The sequence below is a fragment of the Pholcus phalangioides genome, unplaced genomic scaffold (assembly GCF_987345545.1).
Source record: "Pholcus phalangioides strain wild (caught in Gottingen) unplaced genomic scaffold, Ppha-v1.0 ptg000010l_1, whole genome shotgun sequence".
NCBI lineage: Eukaryota > Metazoa > Arthropoda > Arachnida > Araneae > Pholcidae > Pholcus > Pholcus phalangioides.
In genome coordinates, this window is record NW_028301603.1 from 41,014,340 (window position 1) to 41,030,770 (window position 16,431).

At 38.7% G+C, this 16,431-nt stretch overlaps 1 protein-coding gene across 2 annotated transcripts in view; it reads left to right on the forward strand.

The window, feature by feature from the left end:
* The first annotated feature begins 531 nt into the window (after positions 1-531).
* The window catches only part of LOC149081482 (uncharacterized), a 101,344-nt gene continuing 85,444 nt past the window's right edge, over positions 532-16,431 (forward strand). Inside the window, exons 1-8 of one of the 2 annotated variants that reach the window (XM_089238418.1) lie at positions 532-807; positions 969-1,108; positions 6,436-6,546; positions 6,735-6,833; positions 6,944-7,060; positions 10,224-10,340; positions 11,413-11,537; positions 13,702-14,178. In XM_089238418.1, coding sequence (XP_089094544.1) covers positions 668-807; positions 969-1,108; positions 6,436-6,546; positions 6,735-6,833; positions 6,944-7,060; positions 10,224-10,340; positions 11,413-11,495 — 807 coding nt within the window. In that variant the 5' untranslated portion in view covers positions 532-667 and the 3' untranslated portion in view covers positions 11,496-11,537; positions 13,702-14,178. Of the gene's footprint in view, positions 808-968; positions 1,109-6,435; positions 6,547-6,734; positions 6,834-6,943; positions 7,061-10,223; positions 10,341-11,412; positions 11,538-13,701; positions 14,179-16,431 lie in introns of those variants that run through there. The other variant, XM_089238419.1, reaches the window with a different exon arrangement.

Genomic DNA, 16,431 nt, shown 5'->3' on the forward strand with positions numbered 1-16,431 from the left:
GGAATGTTCTTTTTCTCGAAGTTTCGACCGGCGCTATAATTATGAGGCGATCGGAAGAGGGTGGCTAGATTCCAGGAGAGAGAGAATCGATGAAAAGTCAGTTGTGATTGAACTTTGTGAGAAAGTTGTTAGCTCTCTGATTAACTTGTGAATACGTGTATAAATTGCTGTTCTGTAAATACATCTGTGTTTGTCCGTCGAACCACTTCTTGTTTTGCAATCTCGAAGTCTTGTGCAAAAAAATTATCCGGTTGTTATGTAACTTCGTAAAGGACTTATATGCAGTTACCCTGCGCGTAAGATTCAAGTAATAAATTCCACATACGCTAAATATGATGCTCTATCTGCGTATCAAATTTCGTTGTGTACCCATGAATTTCTTCCTAGTGCTGAATTTTCCGTCAGTGGTATTGTATTTTTCACTTTCAGAAAGGAAGGATGGGCGTAGCGGAATCACGAGAGGATTACCAGATAAGCATTTGCATTATCAGTTGGATTCTCTCGTACTGCAAGAGGTGAGATTGTAGGATACACGGTGCAAAAGTCCAACTACATAAATGTCTTTTTATTTTTCTCACGTAATTATGTGGCATTGTTTTTTGAAAACCTCTTGCAGACGGAAACACTCTTCGAAGGTCTAAAGACCGTGTTTAAAATCTTTCAGGACATGTTTCGACGGGAAAAATCATTTGCTTTGTTACTTGCCGCCGTCATCGCATCTGATTTACAATGTGTAGCAAGTACAAATGACACCGAAGATAATGAGTTCATAAGTTTCCTCGTGAGGAATGGGTTATACAAGATAAAGTAGAATTTTATCTGTTATTAAATTATATTGATTTTACTGTTATTATTATTATTGCTGGACTTTATAGCAATAATATGGTTATAACCGATTTACTTTTCAAGATTCATTTCTGTCCGATTCGCATTATACAAAACTAATATGAAATTTTTATATTTTCTAGCGACGCTAAGTACGGTAAAGTGTATAAATGTAATGGAAAAAGTGTCCGGTATCCAAATTCAGACTATGATATTTGCATCTGTCCACGAGGAATGGGATTTGTTCCTTCTACATATACGGATTCTTATTACAGTTGCGAAGGTAATTATTCTAATTTATTGTTTTTCCTATTTATTGAAAAAATAGGAAATATATAATAGATGCAAGTTGTGTGTGTCGTTGGCCGTAGATACATTTCGCCTCGTTACAGAGCAATGCATTCACATTAAAATGTGTTTTCTGCGTTTTCCACAAACCAGATTTATGTATCCGTATATTCCACTGATTCGTCCTGAATCTTGTACTTTTCTAGACCTGACGTTATATAATTGAAAATGTGCCGCAAGCCTGTAAAAAAACGGGATGGCTCATTAACTGAACGTTTATGCCGTTGTTGCTCTCAATCACGAAACTTTAACATTTCTGAATTTTTGCAATAATAGTTAAATTGTTTTACCCTGTTATATTCGATAGAACAAAATATTAAATATTCTATATGCTATTTTGATTAATCACTGTTAATTTTAATGCTTTTCGAATATTGGCAACTCAAAATATATCAGGAAGGAATTTTTTGTGCAGCATGTATACAAATACAAGGCTACAACAGGCAAAATTCCCAAGGAGGTGGCTGAGAAAAACTTATATTTTATGTTCCCCGCATTGTTCGATCCGCAGGCAGATATGGTAATTTAACTCTAAAGGACCGAAAAATTATTGAATTGTTGTAACTGATATAAGTTCAGTAATACCCTCATGATTTTAAATAGAAAATTATACCTTTTTGTGTTCTCAGGGTAAGCAAATCACAACGAAAATAATACGGGAAATTGCGATCCGTAATACGGGACATAATCGTGTCCAGACCAGAACTGCAATTTACGATGAATTTGATAGTTATTTCTGAAATTCCTGAAGGACAGAGAAGTAAAGAGCTGCTACAAATCGCAGTAAAAAGGGACATTTTAATAGACATATTTAAATAGAATTAATTTTGGTGTATGTTTTATTATACACCCAACATATTTCATTCAGGGAAATCGGGAGCCTAATTATGGTGGAATACGGAATAAAAATATAAGGTGCCTCATATTCGCCAATATTTTGACGAACAACATATACTGTTTCTCAACCTGGAGCAATTTGCTTCTCTCCTCCCCCCCCCCCCCCCCCACTTTGCAGTAAACGGACAGTTCAAGTTGGCCACGTTAAAGTCAAGTGTAAGAATTAGACATGATAGGTTTTTGAGTTAGAGAGTGAGGACAAATAGCTGATACTAAATCTGTTACTATTATTTTCTAGAGTAAATTGTTACTTCCAAATAAGTGCGAAACATCCAGAACATCTTTTTCGCCGAGGTCCTATAATATTAAGACAGTCCTGCATAGAACCACAACAAGAATGAAACTCACTGAAGTCAAGCCCAGATGTCTGGAGAAGACCCTAGTTATAAAGATTTAGTTCTTATAAATTCACTAAGAAAATAAATTCAATTAGTAAAAAGTGTTTCGCTCCTGGGTGAAGGTGGGGCTCTGGATGAGACAGAAGAACAATGAGTAGAAAATATTCAGATAACGGAGCCATGTCTGAAAAAAATGTAAAAAAAAAACTGTTAAAATCTAATTACTTTCTACGCGTTTTTTTACTTATCTATTCACATTTAAGAATACTTGAATTTTTGTATTTACCGCTTTAATTTTAGTCCTAAAATTATACATTTGCTAATTTATATTTTCGCATTTAAAATTACAAAACAAAAATAATTTTCTCATGTTACCATAGATCTGACCAGATTACATTGGAAAACAAATTCTGACAACAGAGTTTCTGCGTCAGAAACAAAATGTAATTCTTTATGTAATTAGGCGTGCTGCACACATTCGAGAGAAAATTCGGAACATTCTTTTGCATTTGCAGTTTATTAAAACGTTTCTATATACGTTCTGAGATGTTCCCTTAACTTTGAACCGAGAATAATTCAGCAAACATCACAATAGCTTTCGAACTACTGAAGGAACGCGTGCAAAACTAAATTTTATATCTCGGTACGCATACGGCTCTTGTCAAAATGAATGGCAAATCTAAAAAAGGGTACGTTATTTTGACAGTTATTACAGTAACATTCAAAAAAATAATAAAATCGGACGATCAGTTTTTTACCCCTTAAAATGAAATGCAAATCACGTTATGCAAATCGGAATCACGTTGTACGACGTCTATCTACGTAACTCTTACGACTGAGTCAATTTTATACGAAAAGAAAGGGTAATAATATGTTGCTCCCCCCGAAAGGAATTCAATCAAAGCTCAAAAAATGTCGGAGTGTGGATTTTTATATATTTTTAATTCAAAATCGTTTTTCTTGCAACTTTGGAAGTGAGGAAACGCCTCGTAAAAGACAAATTTCTCTGGAAACAAAAGAACAACCGATCGTGAAACTTATCGAAGATGGACAAAGCTACATTTCTATTTTTAAAACTGTGTTTAAGTATGTACATAACTCTAGCATTTCATATTATATTCTTTTTGTCTGTATCGTCACTAGATGGCACCACTAAGTCGTAACTTTGATCATGTCCAAATAAAGGATTTTAAAATTATTTTGAAGCCTTGCGTTCCCCGTATATATCATGTTCGTGAACATTTTTTGGTGCCCGAACAGGGACTCCCTGCATATACACTCGTGTGCAAAATTAAGAGAATTAGTACGTTATGTCGATTTTCTGAAAAAAACTAGTGGACAGATTTTAATGAAATTTGGTACTATTACACAGTTATACAGAGAAATACGTACCATACAAAAGTCATAGTACGCGTGCATGATTTTCAGTAAAGCTTAGTAGAATAACTCAGTAAAGCTCAGCGTAGAATGTCCAAAATCTACGTTGCGAGAGCGAACCGAAAATTAGTCTAATATTGAGTAAGTCGCCTCTCAGTCAGACAGGTCACACAGCGCGACGGCATACTGGACACGAGGCAGTCCCTGTGGCAATCGGTCCCACTCTTGCAGCAACGCAGTTTTCAGTTCCAGGATGGTTCTCGGAAGGGGATGCCGAGATGCAATTGTCCTCCCAAGAGCGTCCCAGATATGTTCTATAGGGTTTAGGTCAGGAGATCTGGCTGGCCAATCCATACACGGAATATCCTCACTTTCCAAATAATCGTTGACCAGGTGCGCCCGATGTGGACGAGCGTTGTCGTCCATGAACAGGAGCCGAGGGCCAACTGCGCCCCTGAAAAGTCGAACATAGGGCTCTAAGATCTCCTCTCTATATCTCCGAGCAGTCACCTGATAGCTTATAAAATTTACCAAACTTTTGCGAGAAACACAGCGAATACCGCCGAGGAGTGCGAGCACACTAATCGTAGAAACCTCCGTGGTCACAGCTCCACCCACACGCATGTGTACGCTTACGTATTCGACACTGAATATTTGCATACTTCTTCGGTGGCATTATTAGTACCTTTGGTTCTGTAATTTTTATGAAAATAGACACAATGTGCAAATTCTCTCCATTTTGCACACGAGTGTAGTTTCCCTAATCATCACAACTAAGGACATTGTCGTTCACCGAGGCAGAAATATGGTCTCGATCACAAGAATCCAACATTTCGTTTGTATAAGTATATATCGGCGTGTTCGTCGTTCGTATACACTCAGTGTTCCAAAATCGACAATATGTGATGTTTGGAAGCGGTTCCAAGTGCGTGGTGAGGAAATCAGAAAGTCTGATTCTCGTCGCCCAAAAAAAATTCGTTCCAGAATCGATCGCTTGATAAGACAACATTCGTTAAAGAATCCGAGGAAAAGTGAAGTGCAGATAAACCAAGAATCCCATGCCAGTTACGGATTTTCTGTCAGTGCCTCTACAATCAAGTGGCATCAGACGTTTGGTCCAACTCATCTTTTTGGTTGAAGACCAACAAAAAAGCCTTTGATTTCCGTTAAGAATAGAAACGCCCGACTTAAATTTGCTCGGAAGCACCGAAGTTGGACTCTCAAACAGTGGACGAAGGTTCTTTGTGATGCATCCAAGTTCTAAATGTTTGAGTCAAGTGAACAACGATATATTAGGCGGCCAGTAGGCCAGTGATTCAACGGGAGATATCGACATCCTACTGTTAATCATGATGGTTTTAACGTGATGGTGTAGGGCTGCTTTAGGTCATCCGGTGCTGGTCCTTTAGTGCGAATAACAGACATCATGGACCAAAAGAAGTATTTGGGCATTACATGTTACCCGTTGGCTGAACTCGAATGCCTCGAGGATGGATTTCTCAACAAGACAATGATCCAGAACACGCAGCCAAGTCTGTGAAGTGGTTTACTGCAAAAGAAAGAGAGAGAGAGAGAGAGAGAGAGTTCTAACATGGCCACCGCAGTCACCTGACTTGAATCCAATGCAGAATCTATGACAGGTGAATTAACGTCACCGTAAAGCTCCGAAATTTTCCAATCTGGATGTAAAATTTCAGCTTTTCATATTTTCAAGGGTGAAAAAAAAAAATACCTACCAAAATTTTGGGTGATTTGTTGGACTCAATGCCCCGCAGGTGCAGTGCAGTAATTAAATCCATGGGACACCCTACCTGGAAAGTGTGCAATTTATTATTATGTTTATTTTTGATGGTTTGTGATAATTCTTGTGAATCGTACGATTTTTTTTATCTCATAATTTTGAGTATTTTGTAATAAACAAAGCATATGATTGATTACGAGATTATTTTCAGATATATGTTTCATCAGTAGGTAAGAATCGAATCTGTATGTTTTATATACTGAATTAACCTATGCATTAAAATAATTGAACAAAAGTAAGGTAGTCCGACTTTTTATGAACGCAACTGTATTTCTAAGTGGAAGAATGCTTCTATCAACAGCGGTTCAAGGAATAAAGAGTAGTATATGTAGAAATAATAATTTTCACCCTGCATATTGTGGTGGTCGAGAGGTTATAGTGACGGACTCGCGATGCGAGGATCCGGGTTCGAACACCCACAGTGGTGGTCGGCTGAAGTTGGTTTTCTGTGGTTCCCAACTTCAAGGCGCAAATGCGAGCCGATCTCCCCGTTAAAAAGTCTCGCCACAGAGAGCAACAGTCCTACAACGATAAATCCTTCAATCATAACACTTCACTCATAGTTAGAAAAACTGGTGGCAGATGGCAGCACTACACATAACAAGCATTACAGAGAAACAAAAAAAACTTCACGTCAGGTTTCACTACACATACACGCACATTCCCGCATGTACCGATTTGTTGGGGGGGGGGGTGTATGTGTGGTGTAGCAGTAGTAGGTAGGGCCTCCAAAAAATAGCTCGGGGATCCATGATGTTCTTAAGTCAGCCACCTCGTTGGGCAATTTGCCTGTTGTGGCGTTGTATTTGTATATTTAATACATTATGTTTGTTCCGTATACTCAAACAGATTGTTATTGTGGAGAGAAACAGATGGCCTGCTCATTCGACAGATGGAGTCTAAAGAAATGCTGCTACTGCAATGCTGGTTACAAAGACGAATATGAGAAATGCGTCAGAAGTATAACACAAAGTTCTTTTATTTCTCATCTACTCGTATTAAAAAATGTCAGGAATTAATTAATCAGGGATTTTTTTCATTTTAAATTTGTTAATTATCGGCTAGATTAAGGCGTTCTTTTTAAACCAGTATTAGGTGTAGAGAATATGAAATTATTCGTGATTATAGACATAAGCAATGTGTTGCAGAACCATGCGTCAATGGCGGCACAATGTGGGAGACCGTTGACCGCAAGGATTACAAATGCACTTGTTCGCCTGGTTATACCGGAATAAATTGTGAAACTGGTACGACCAATATATTTTTTTATTAAAATCTTACTTAGATTTCGAAAAAGTTATTTTATGCTCAAAATTTCGTTATATTTACCTAACACTAAGTGTGGATATTTTGAAAGAATTCAGTTCTTGTGAGGACAATCCATGCCAAAACAAGGGAGTTTGTTGGAAGAGGAAAGGTAACGAGTATTGGTGTGATTGTCCGACAACACACGCTGGACGATTCTGTGAAAGAGGTGAGGGTCGAACATTTTATAATATCAATACTGACGATCGTATCTTTGTATATTTTATACAGGGCGAATAGCCACCAGCACGCACTGGTGAACCGTTGATCCTAGAGGCTTACCTCCAGTTAGAAAACGTATACAAGTATCGTGTGGATCTCAGATGCGTCATTCCTATTGCAAGGAGTTGTATATTATAACAAAAAGAAATTAACTTTTATACTGATAAATCTTCTACCCGGTCCACAAAAACCCGATAAGAAAATTGTTGCCCTGTCTCTCCTGATGGCAAAAATCGCATATCTGAGTGCAGTATAGTCGCCGAGATATTCGGATCCAAAAATCTGAGAAAAGTTAGGGGATACTTTTGAAATACTTTTTTTTGATACTTTTTGGAAATATGGCTCCAGGATCAACGGTTCTCCAGTAAAGTGCTGTGAGTGCTGGTAGCTAAACACTCTGCATGTTACGATAAATATAATATATATCGCGGTTACTATGCATAATTAAGTGATCATTATGCATAATCGCCAATATTATTTGTAACTTTGATTACTTTCACACTTTTGCCGCGGAGATTATTCAAGTATAAAGCGTCGTGTAAATTTTATAAATACTAAAAAAAATTGCTACTTTTACGTGAGATTATGCATAATACCCAAGCGTACCTTGTTATTTTGATGAATACTTGAAATTTATATATTGCTTATACATAGTACGTGTAATTGATGAATTTGACAATTATGAAAATAATTTCTAAATGAGTATATCGGGGTATGTTTGTAGAAGTTGTAAAATAGTTTATCGCATTTTAGGGGGTGTCTGATTGCATATTTAATTTGTCAGATGAAAGTCCATTATATAGTGGTACGATAATAAAATTCGTTATATCGGGGTAAAGTTGGAAACTTTCTTAAATGAGCGATCGAGATTCAGACTTTAAATTCGTTAAACACCAGTTTGCTATATTGAAGTCCGATTTTAGAATTCGTCAAATAAGATTTAATTATAGAAGTTATTTGATATATTGGGAAAAAAATTCGTTAAGTTAGAGTTCATTATATCCGATTCCGACTCACAAGTACGGTCCTCTAAATAATAACTGTTATCACGGCAATGGGATTTATTAATAATATTCACTAATACGTAATGATGATTGTGCATAATAACCGGAAAATGCGAATTTAGCCATCTGTAGCGGAAGGCATCCCTGTAAAGCTCGTGATGTTGTGGTGGTTACAAGTACACACACACAGTACAGTCTCACAATATTGACTGTTTTGTATATATTTTGGTTCTCAGCAATTGTGTGCCTTAATCGTAATCGAATGTCCATGTGTTGTGTGGCCACGCCCACAACGAGTATAAATAGCGTGATGTACAGCATATGTTTCTTTTTTCCATTTCGTCGATTTCAACTTTGTGTTTATTTATCTTCCCCTTTATTTTGATTCAATCATGTTTATTTACGTTTAACCGTTTACACTAATGTTTTGTTGAGTTTAATCTAATAAAATTAATTGTTGGCATTCTCCGTACTTGTTCGAGGTTATAGTGCGGACTCGCGATGCGAGGATCCGGGTTCGAACCCCACAGTGGTGGTCGGCTGAAGTTGGTTTTCTGTGGTTCCCAACTTCAAGGCGCAAATGCGAACCGATCTCCCCGTTAAAAAAAAGTCTCGCCACAGAGAGCAACAGTCCTACAACGATAAACCATTCAATCATAACACTTCACTCGTAGTTAGAAAAACTGGTGGCAGATGGCAGCACTACACATAACAAGCATTACAGAGAAACAAAAAACTTCACGTCAGGTTTCACTACACGTACACGCACATTCCCGCATGTACCGATTCGTTGGGGGTTCCGCGGGGGGGGGGGTGCATGTGTGGTGTAGCAGTAGTAGGTAGGGCCTCCAAAAAAATGGCTCGGGGATCCATGATGTTCCTAAGTCAGCGACCTCGTTGGGCAATTTGCCTGTTGTGGCGTTGTATTGTATTGTATTGCTAAAGTTAAACGACATCTCAACCTCAAAAGCCAAAATGTCACAGTAGAAGGTCATCTCGCCCATAGCCATTGGATATAGCCGCTGGTGGAGATAGACTTGGAAGTGTGAGGGGGCCACGATCATTATTGCTGGGGTCAAGATGATGATGTGAATTCATTTATATATATATGTGCATTAGATCAGTCGACTTCACCTTTGACGCTGGAGGGGGGGGGAGAGCAATGCTCCCCACCCCCCTGTATCTCCACTCATGCTGTGCGGTCGTGTGAGCATCGTGCTGGACTCTCATCGTGAGGATCCAGGTTCGAATCCCATTCGCGGCACAGTGGTAGCCTGTTGAATTTAGTTTTCTGCGGTTTTCCAAATTTGAGGCGCGACGGTTTAGTAGTATCCATTGGATATACTACAAAGGAAGGGTAAAGATGGCGCATGCGTCGACCTGCTGCATCCAATGATTATAGGTGAGATGACCTTCTTCAGTGCGGTCATGAGCTTCGCGCGGAAGCCTTCTGCTATAGATGGTGTTGATTTAGTACGATTTATAAAATTTGCCAACGGTGCTTGGGTATTATGCATATATTTGCCGGTAAAAGCTATTTCCACCGTTGTCCGCGTCTCCTGAGACGAACCAGATTATATGTCCCTAGGGCAGAGGTCTTCAACCTTTTTCCAGTTTCGAGCACTGCCTGTACCCATCATCAGAAGAAGACCACCTTCACGGTAAGTTTAGCATACGGATGCATGAAATGACGACGACTTCAATCCTTGGATACAATTCCTCCAAGGTGCTTAAATGGAACGTTTATCGAGCGCTCAGGAGCACGAAATCGGACGCGACCATCGAACACTCTGGGTGCTTCAAGGAGCACTGTGGGTGCTCACGAGCGACGGGTTGAAGATGCCTGCCCTATGGGAACAGAGCGGGAATACACAGGTTGGTCTGAAGGAGGAGGTAAAAGTTATAAAGTTAGGAAAAATTTCAATTGAAATTTACCATGAGATTGTTGGTGATTATGCATATATATATATATATATATATATGCATAGGTATATATATATATACATATATATATGCATAATCACCACATAATGCTATGTGTATATATACATATATCGTAACCGAATACACCGTAGTATGTTCAAATTCTTATATTTTTGCGCCCAGAAATTCACGAATGCGACAAGAACCCTTGCTGGTTTGGAGGAACTTGTTTCAGAGGAAATGGCTCTGATTATCTCTGCTCGTGCCCGGAAACACACACGGGAGCCAAGTGCGAAACAGGTTTGTGAAAGCACGTTTGTTTTTATTCCAATAGAAACCAGCTGCCCCCCCCCCCGGATTTTGAAAATACAATAAAAATAATGGTATATATATATATATATATTGAGCACATTGAGTACATGTGCTTTGCCCCCCCCCCCCCTGGAAAAAGTTGAAATGATGGACCTGGGGCGACCCCCACCTCGTGGCAAGCCCAGGAGGGACCCGCAAACCCAAGAAGAGGCCGAAGCTGCCCCCGGTCACCCCCCCCCCCCAGCGACCCACGCCCGCTATTTCCCAGGTTTTTTATTTATCGATTCGGATATATTTACAGGATTTACAATTAGCAAACGCCTCATGGTACTGAATACCGCTAGCGGCGTGACTGTTACCTCTGTTGAGCGTGGTTTTGACGCGGTTTGTGTGCTGCCCCGCGACACATGCCCTTTCGGGCGCAGTTTATTCAGCACAAGGGTCTTAGTTGTGGCCAGCTGCTGCGGCTGATTGGATCTGGTGTGCCAATGTGACTGGTGGCCAGCTCAGGTGCTGGGCCACTGTTTCTGAACCAGAACTGGTCCGATTAATCGGGTCGGTTAATCGATTGTTAAAAACTTCAGTTGATTTACGGCCGTATTCACCAACACAGTTTAATACCAGGTTAAAGGATTAGCGATCGACATGGATTGGTTAAAGAGCTCAATTTAACCTAAAGAACATACCCGTCCATCACTACGCATCGCCCATCACTATCCTATGTCGAGTCTCGATATAGTCCTCATTAAGAAACAACGGTATTTCTTCGTTACAACGACCCTTACAGTAATACGTAGGAATGCTCCTGTAAAATTCGGTTTCTCAACAAAACTGATAAGCTATAAAAAAAACTGCATAGGGACAAACAAACATCCAAGGAACCTGCGTCATTGCGGGAGAAGCGCTACAAAGTACCAACGAAGTGCCGAAAATACCGCTGGACCGCAAAGGGTTAATGTGTGATTGCATTTCTTGATTCGTAGTGTTTTCGACGCGATTCTCAGTGATTATGGTTTCTTAAGTTTCAACCGTTGATAGCCATGAAATAATTCTATTTCAGAAATCGATCCTTGTGATCCGAATCCATGTAGAGACAACGGAGAGTGTTATAGAGGACCGAATGTGGAATACTTGTGCAAATGACAACTCGGTTTCACTGATAAGGACTGCAACAAATGAACAAAAGTAAGAAATTATAAAGAATTTTGCATTGAAATTAGCAAAAAAGGGTGAAAGTAGAATTTTTTAAGAGAAAAATATATTTTTACGGCTTCATTTAAATTCTTTTTTATTTTATTAGTTTGTTTTAGTGTCCCCCTAATTGTAAGAATCCATATTTTGAGCGAAATACGAATGAAAGCTGCAGTCAAGAGAGCTCGGTAACATGAGCTGTCTCACATTCATGTACAATCAGTAGCCACACGCCGGTGGGCTCATTTTGACATGAACACACATTTGCGATAAGATTTTAAAAACAATTTTAAAAAAATGAATTATTTCAAAAAAATATAGATATTTTTTTCACAACGACATTGTTGTATAGATAATTGGAGAATTCAAAATTGCGAACATTTTTATACAAGATTACATATTGATACAGTATACATTATATATGCTATGATACAGTATACATATTGATATAACAGTACAAAATTACATATTGAAAATTGGAAATAGCCACCAGAAGGGACATAGTAGTTTGAGTGCCGACTGAAGAGCGACCCGGAAAGCCATCAGGTCAGAGCAGATGCCGTTTCAGAGCCATCAGGAAAGGAAACAGATCAAGGATGTGTACCGTCAGAAGATCGATTCGGAGGGCCATCAGGCAACACCACCGATGCTTGTGACGTCACTGAAGGCGGAGATCTCACCTATAGCCATTGTATATACTACAAAAGGGTAAAGATGGCGTGCGTGCGCCGGCCTGCTGTATCCAGTGACTATAGGTGAGATGGCCTTCTTCAGTGACGTCACGAGATGCGTGCGGAGGCCTTCTTCTAAGCCGGAATAGATACCGTAGGTTGAGGCCCGGCAGCTTATGACACGGCCATCCCAAGATTAGGGTTGCCAGCTTAGGCATCCCGTAGGTGGAGATCCCTTCATTTTTTGGAATTCACAGCGAAGATCTCCGACGCGAGTCGATAGGGTGTTTCTTTGTTCAACTCTACAGGTAAAAGTCGCGAATTTTGGGATTTTTTGACCTTTACTTTTGTGGCTTTTTTACTTTTCCGGCCTTCCTATTGATCGCGTCGGGTCATGTGGCTACCCACGTTGGCGTCCGTTTGCATAGGTTGACGTCCTGTGGGCTAGGCCCCCTTCTTCTTCGACGATGATTGGGGGGGGGGGATGCAAAAAATGGAGCATTGCAAGAATTTTAATTTTCAAACAGGGGCGAAAATAAAGATTTAACTTGTTCCACGTAGGCATATAATAATAATGTGTGTGTTCAAATTCATTATGAAATAATAGAAGCGTTTGGCACGAATTTACATTTTCCATCTCTCAACATCAACTTTCAAAAATTCGTTGTATCACAAAAACGCTTTCAATTGCAATATTTTTTATTAAAATAGTAGGATTTCACTATTTTCATTGTGACTTTTAAAATCCTAGCAGGCATGTACAGGATGTTGCAAAAAGCCATATTATGAAAATTCCATTTTCTAGGAAACGAAAATCTTTTGAATTCCAAATTCAAAAAAATAGCATAAAGACCGCTCGCTGTACACTCCTCTTACGTGTAGTCGGATCACACACGTCAGAGACGTTGTGAATTCTCATTCGTGGAAATTCTGTAGTCTGAAGAATTAAGTGACGTGGGAATTCTCACGAATCAGCATTCACATCACTGACGTGACGCAGTCGCACTTCACGCCAGAGTAGTGAGTAAAGACCGAAACACACTATACTGACGCGACGTGAAAATCACATCATATCAGAGATGTCGTGTATTCGTGGAAATTCGGTGACGTTGAAATTATATGAATTACGTGAAATTCCCACATCACAGAATTTCCACGAATCAGAATTCACAACATATCTGACACGACGTGAAATTACGTCACGTCAGTGTAGTATGTGTTTCAACTTCAACTTCCAGCCTCCAGACTTGGTAAAATAAATTAACATCAGATCGAAAATATCGCTATCAATTAGTCAGAGCTAACATTAAATTTTGAACAAAATGTGGTTTCAAAATTTTTGGTGCAAATGTGACTTTCATGCAAATTAATAGCTGTAGTTGACTGTGTGTGTGTGCGTACGCGCGTGCGTATGTGTGTCGCACACATGTGATGTTTATCATCACAGAACGTAAAAAATAATAATAAGTATTTTTCTCTCATTATAGGAAAATTAGCAGCAAAATCAAGGTTGGCATCTGCAATATCACAAAGCGAACAAAAACGTGAATCTTTTACACATAATTTTTCATTTTTTCTGTAATATAAACACTAAAAGAAATCTAACAGTAACTGTTATATTTAGTCAATGGATATAATAAGTTTTAGAACGAAAAATAAACATGTATATAAGGAGTAAATGAATTTTATATACGTGAAAAATGTCAAATGCCAAAATTCTCCACTAAATCTTCTTCACAAGTGTTTCCGTATTTTGTAAAAATGTCAAATGTTTCGATGAATAGAATGCCAGCCGACAGTGGTTAATCCGCTACTGGCCAGTTCATGATGACGCCGGACTTTGATTATGGTTCTAACATACACGAAATGGGAAAACTCCAACTACGATCGTTGATATTTATGAATGCCTCTGCACAAGTAGAAAAAAAGTGTGCTTACATTAAATTCATCAATGTTGTTCCCTCTTTCGTATATACATTTATATATTTAGTGGTGAAGAAAGTAGTTTAAATCTCCGTCTCCCGCAAAAGCAATCCAGTGTGAATTATAGACGGCTGACGAGAAAGTAAATGTACTAATTGATATTGTACGTGCCATGCTAGAAACATGAATGGGTTTAGAGAGATAGATGGCTCTTTATCAGCCCAAGATATCAAGGAATCATTTTATTTTCTGGATATTATGCTGAGGTGAACTCGGAAAGAAAAGTGATCTTGTGTCCGCCGGGACTCGAACCCAGGCCCTGTTGCATACTGGGCAAGCATGCTACCATCCTTACCACCCTACCTTCCTTATTCCACGCACTGTGGCATTAGGCACTAAAGTAGAGACTTCTTTCCGAGTTTACAGCATAATATCCAGAAAATAAAATGTTTCCATGAATGTGTGTTTATAATAATATAACATTGACGTACAGAACAAAAAACATGGAGGGATGAGGACTGCAAAAATATTGTTCACCTCCCTGAGGTGAGCGAATATTTTTTTATAGGAAGCTCTTGTAGGCTGGGCGCCCACTGGTTAGACAAGACAAGATTGGACACACAGCATTAGACTAGTTAAATCATTATTGCGAACGTTGGTCTGTATGACCCAACACATATCAGTTCGCCATACCAATTGAAAAGTTGCACCATACAAATCAATATGAACAACAATAATTCAGTTTGTCTAAAGCTATCTGGTCTTGTCCAATTCGTGTGCGTTCAGGCCTAAGCGTAGGAGCTCTGAAAATGTATCCTGGACTTATTTTTCATAAGCGAGGTTCGGTATTTCACTACAACCAAAAAAGGTGCTCTTCTGAACTTTACCGAAATTACCAACGTTAACGAATTTCTATTTGCCAATTAGATACATATTTTATTCATAATAATTGGAGCCTGGAAGTACAGACAACATGCCAATTTTTGTAAAAAAAAAAAAGTTTTTACATTTTTACTTGCCATAACTGACTATTTCGATATTGGTTTATGTTTATACGTGAATTTCTGAGGCAATGTTATGTATAACTTGAATATATTTTAGGCACTGAGATCTTTGAAACAGTTGCTCTTTTTAAAAAATTTCAATTCTTAGTATCCATTCTTACCAGAACAACCCGCCGCTCTCAGCGCCCGCTTAATAGGCGTAAATGCCTGAGAGATAGACATGAGAGTGTCGTCGGTCATAGATGTGACAAAGATCTTTCATCTCTGCTGGACATATTTGTAAGATAGCAATCAACAGCATAACACCAAACTCGCATCGATATTTTAAGATTTCTAATTAAAACATTCTTACAATTATTCGCTAATTATTATTCTCCAAACTTAACTAGCGTTACTTCGAATGTTGGCTAATTACGTATTTAGTATTTGGATAAATCGCCTCCGATCTTAGCGCTTAAGGGATCGCAAACACTACTTTTGCATCCATACTATCGACTTTCCTTGACTGATAATGCAGTTACTGTAACCCTTTTGGCGGCAATCCCGAGATATCTCGTCAAACTTGATCTGCTTTATTTCTGTCACACCGAGATATTCCGTCTTCAAAAAAAAAACCGCAATGAATTACAATAAGGCATGTTTTCAATCCTTCCCTCCGACCAATCACCTGCTGTGGGCGGAGTCGGCTCTTGTTCAAGATTAGATAAGAAGGAGCGAGGGGAAAATAGAGAAATAAATATACGCACAGTGTGTGTGTGTATAATTAACACAAAAAGATATCTTTCCGGAAAAATACATACTGTACTGTATATTTCTTATCCTAGAAAAGCCACACACATCATGGCCGTTTTTGTATTATAGTGAGAGAAATAAAAGCGATGGGCGGAACAAATTTTCTTGTTGGGGGGGTTGGGAGCAATTATCTGCTCGTGATCGGAAAAAAATTCTTTCTAAAATACGTGACAATTTAGGACGCCTTTTTTTAGTGCCTGTTTCAAGCATTTTTAGTGCCTTTTTGCCTGCCTGTTTTTACAATTTTTAGTGCCTACATTTCTGATCTGTAATTATAATTGCTACTCTGCCTAAAAATTGATCCGTGGAGAAGTTTCGTTAAATTCATGGAGATAATTAAACGTACATATTTACCCATTAGTTCCCGGACATAGATGTAAAATCGCGACTATTTTTCGTATCCGAGTGTTGTTTTAACGTAGGAAAGCATGAATATGTGATTTCTGAAATGATTGGATATAGATAAGAAAAATTATAACAAAAAAATGTTGCGTTCCA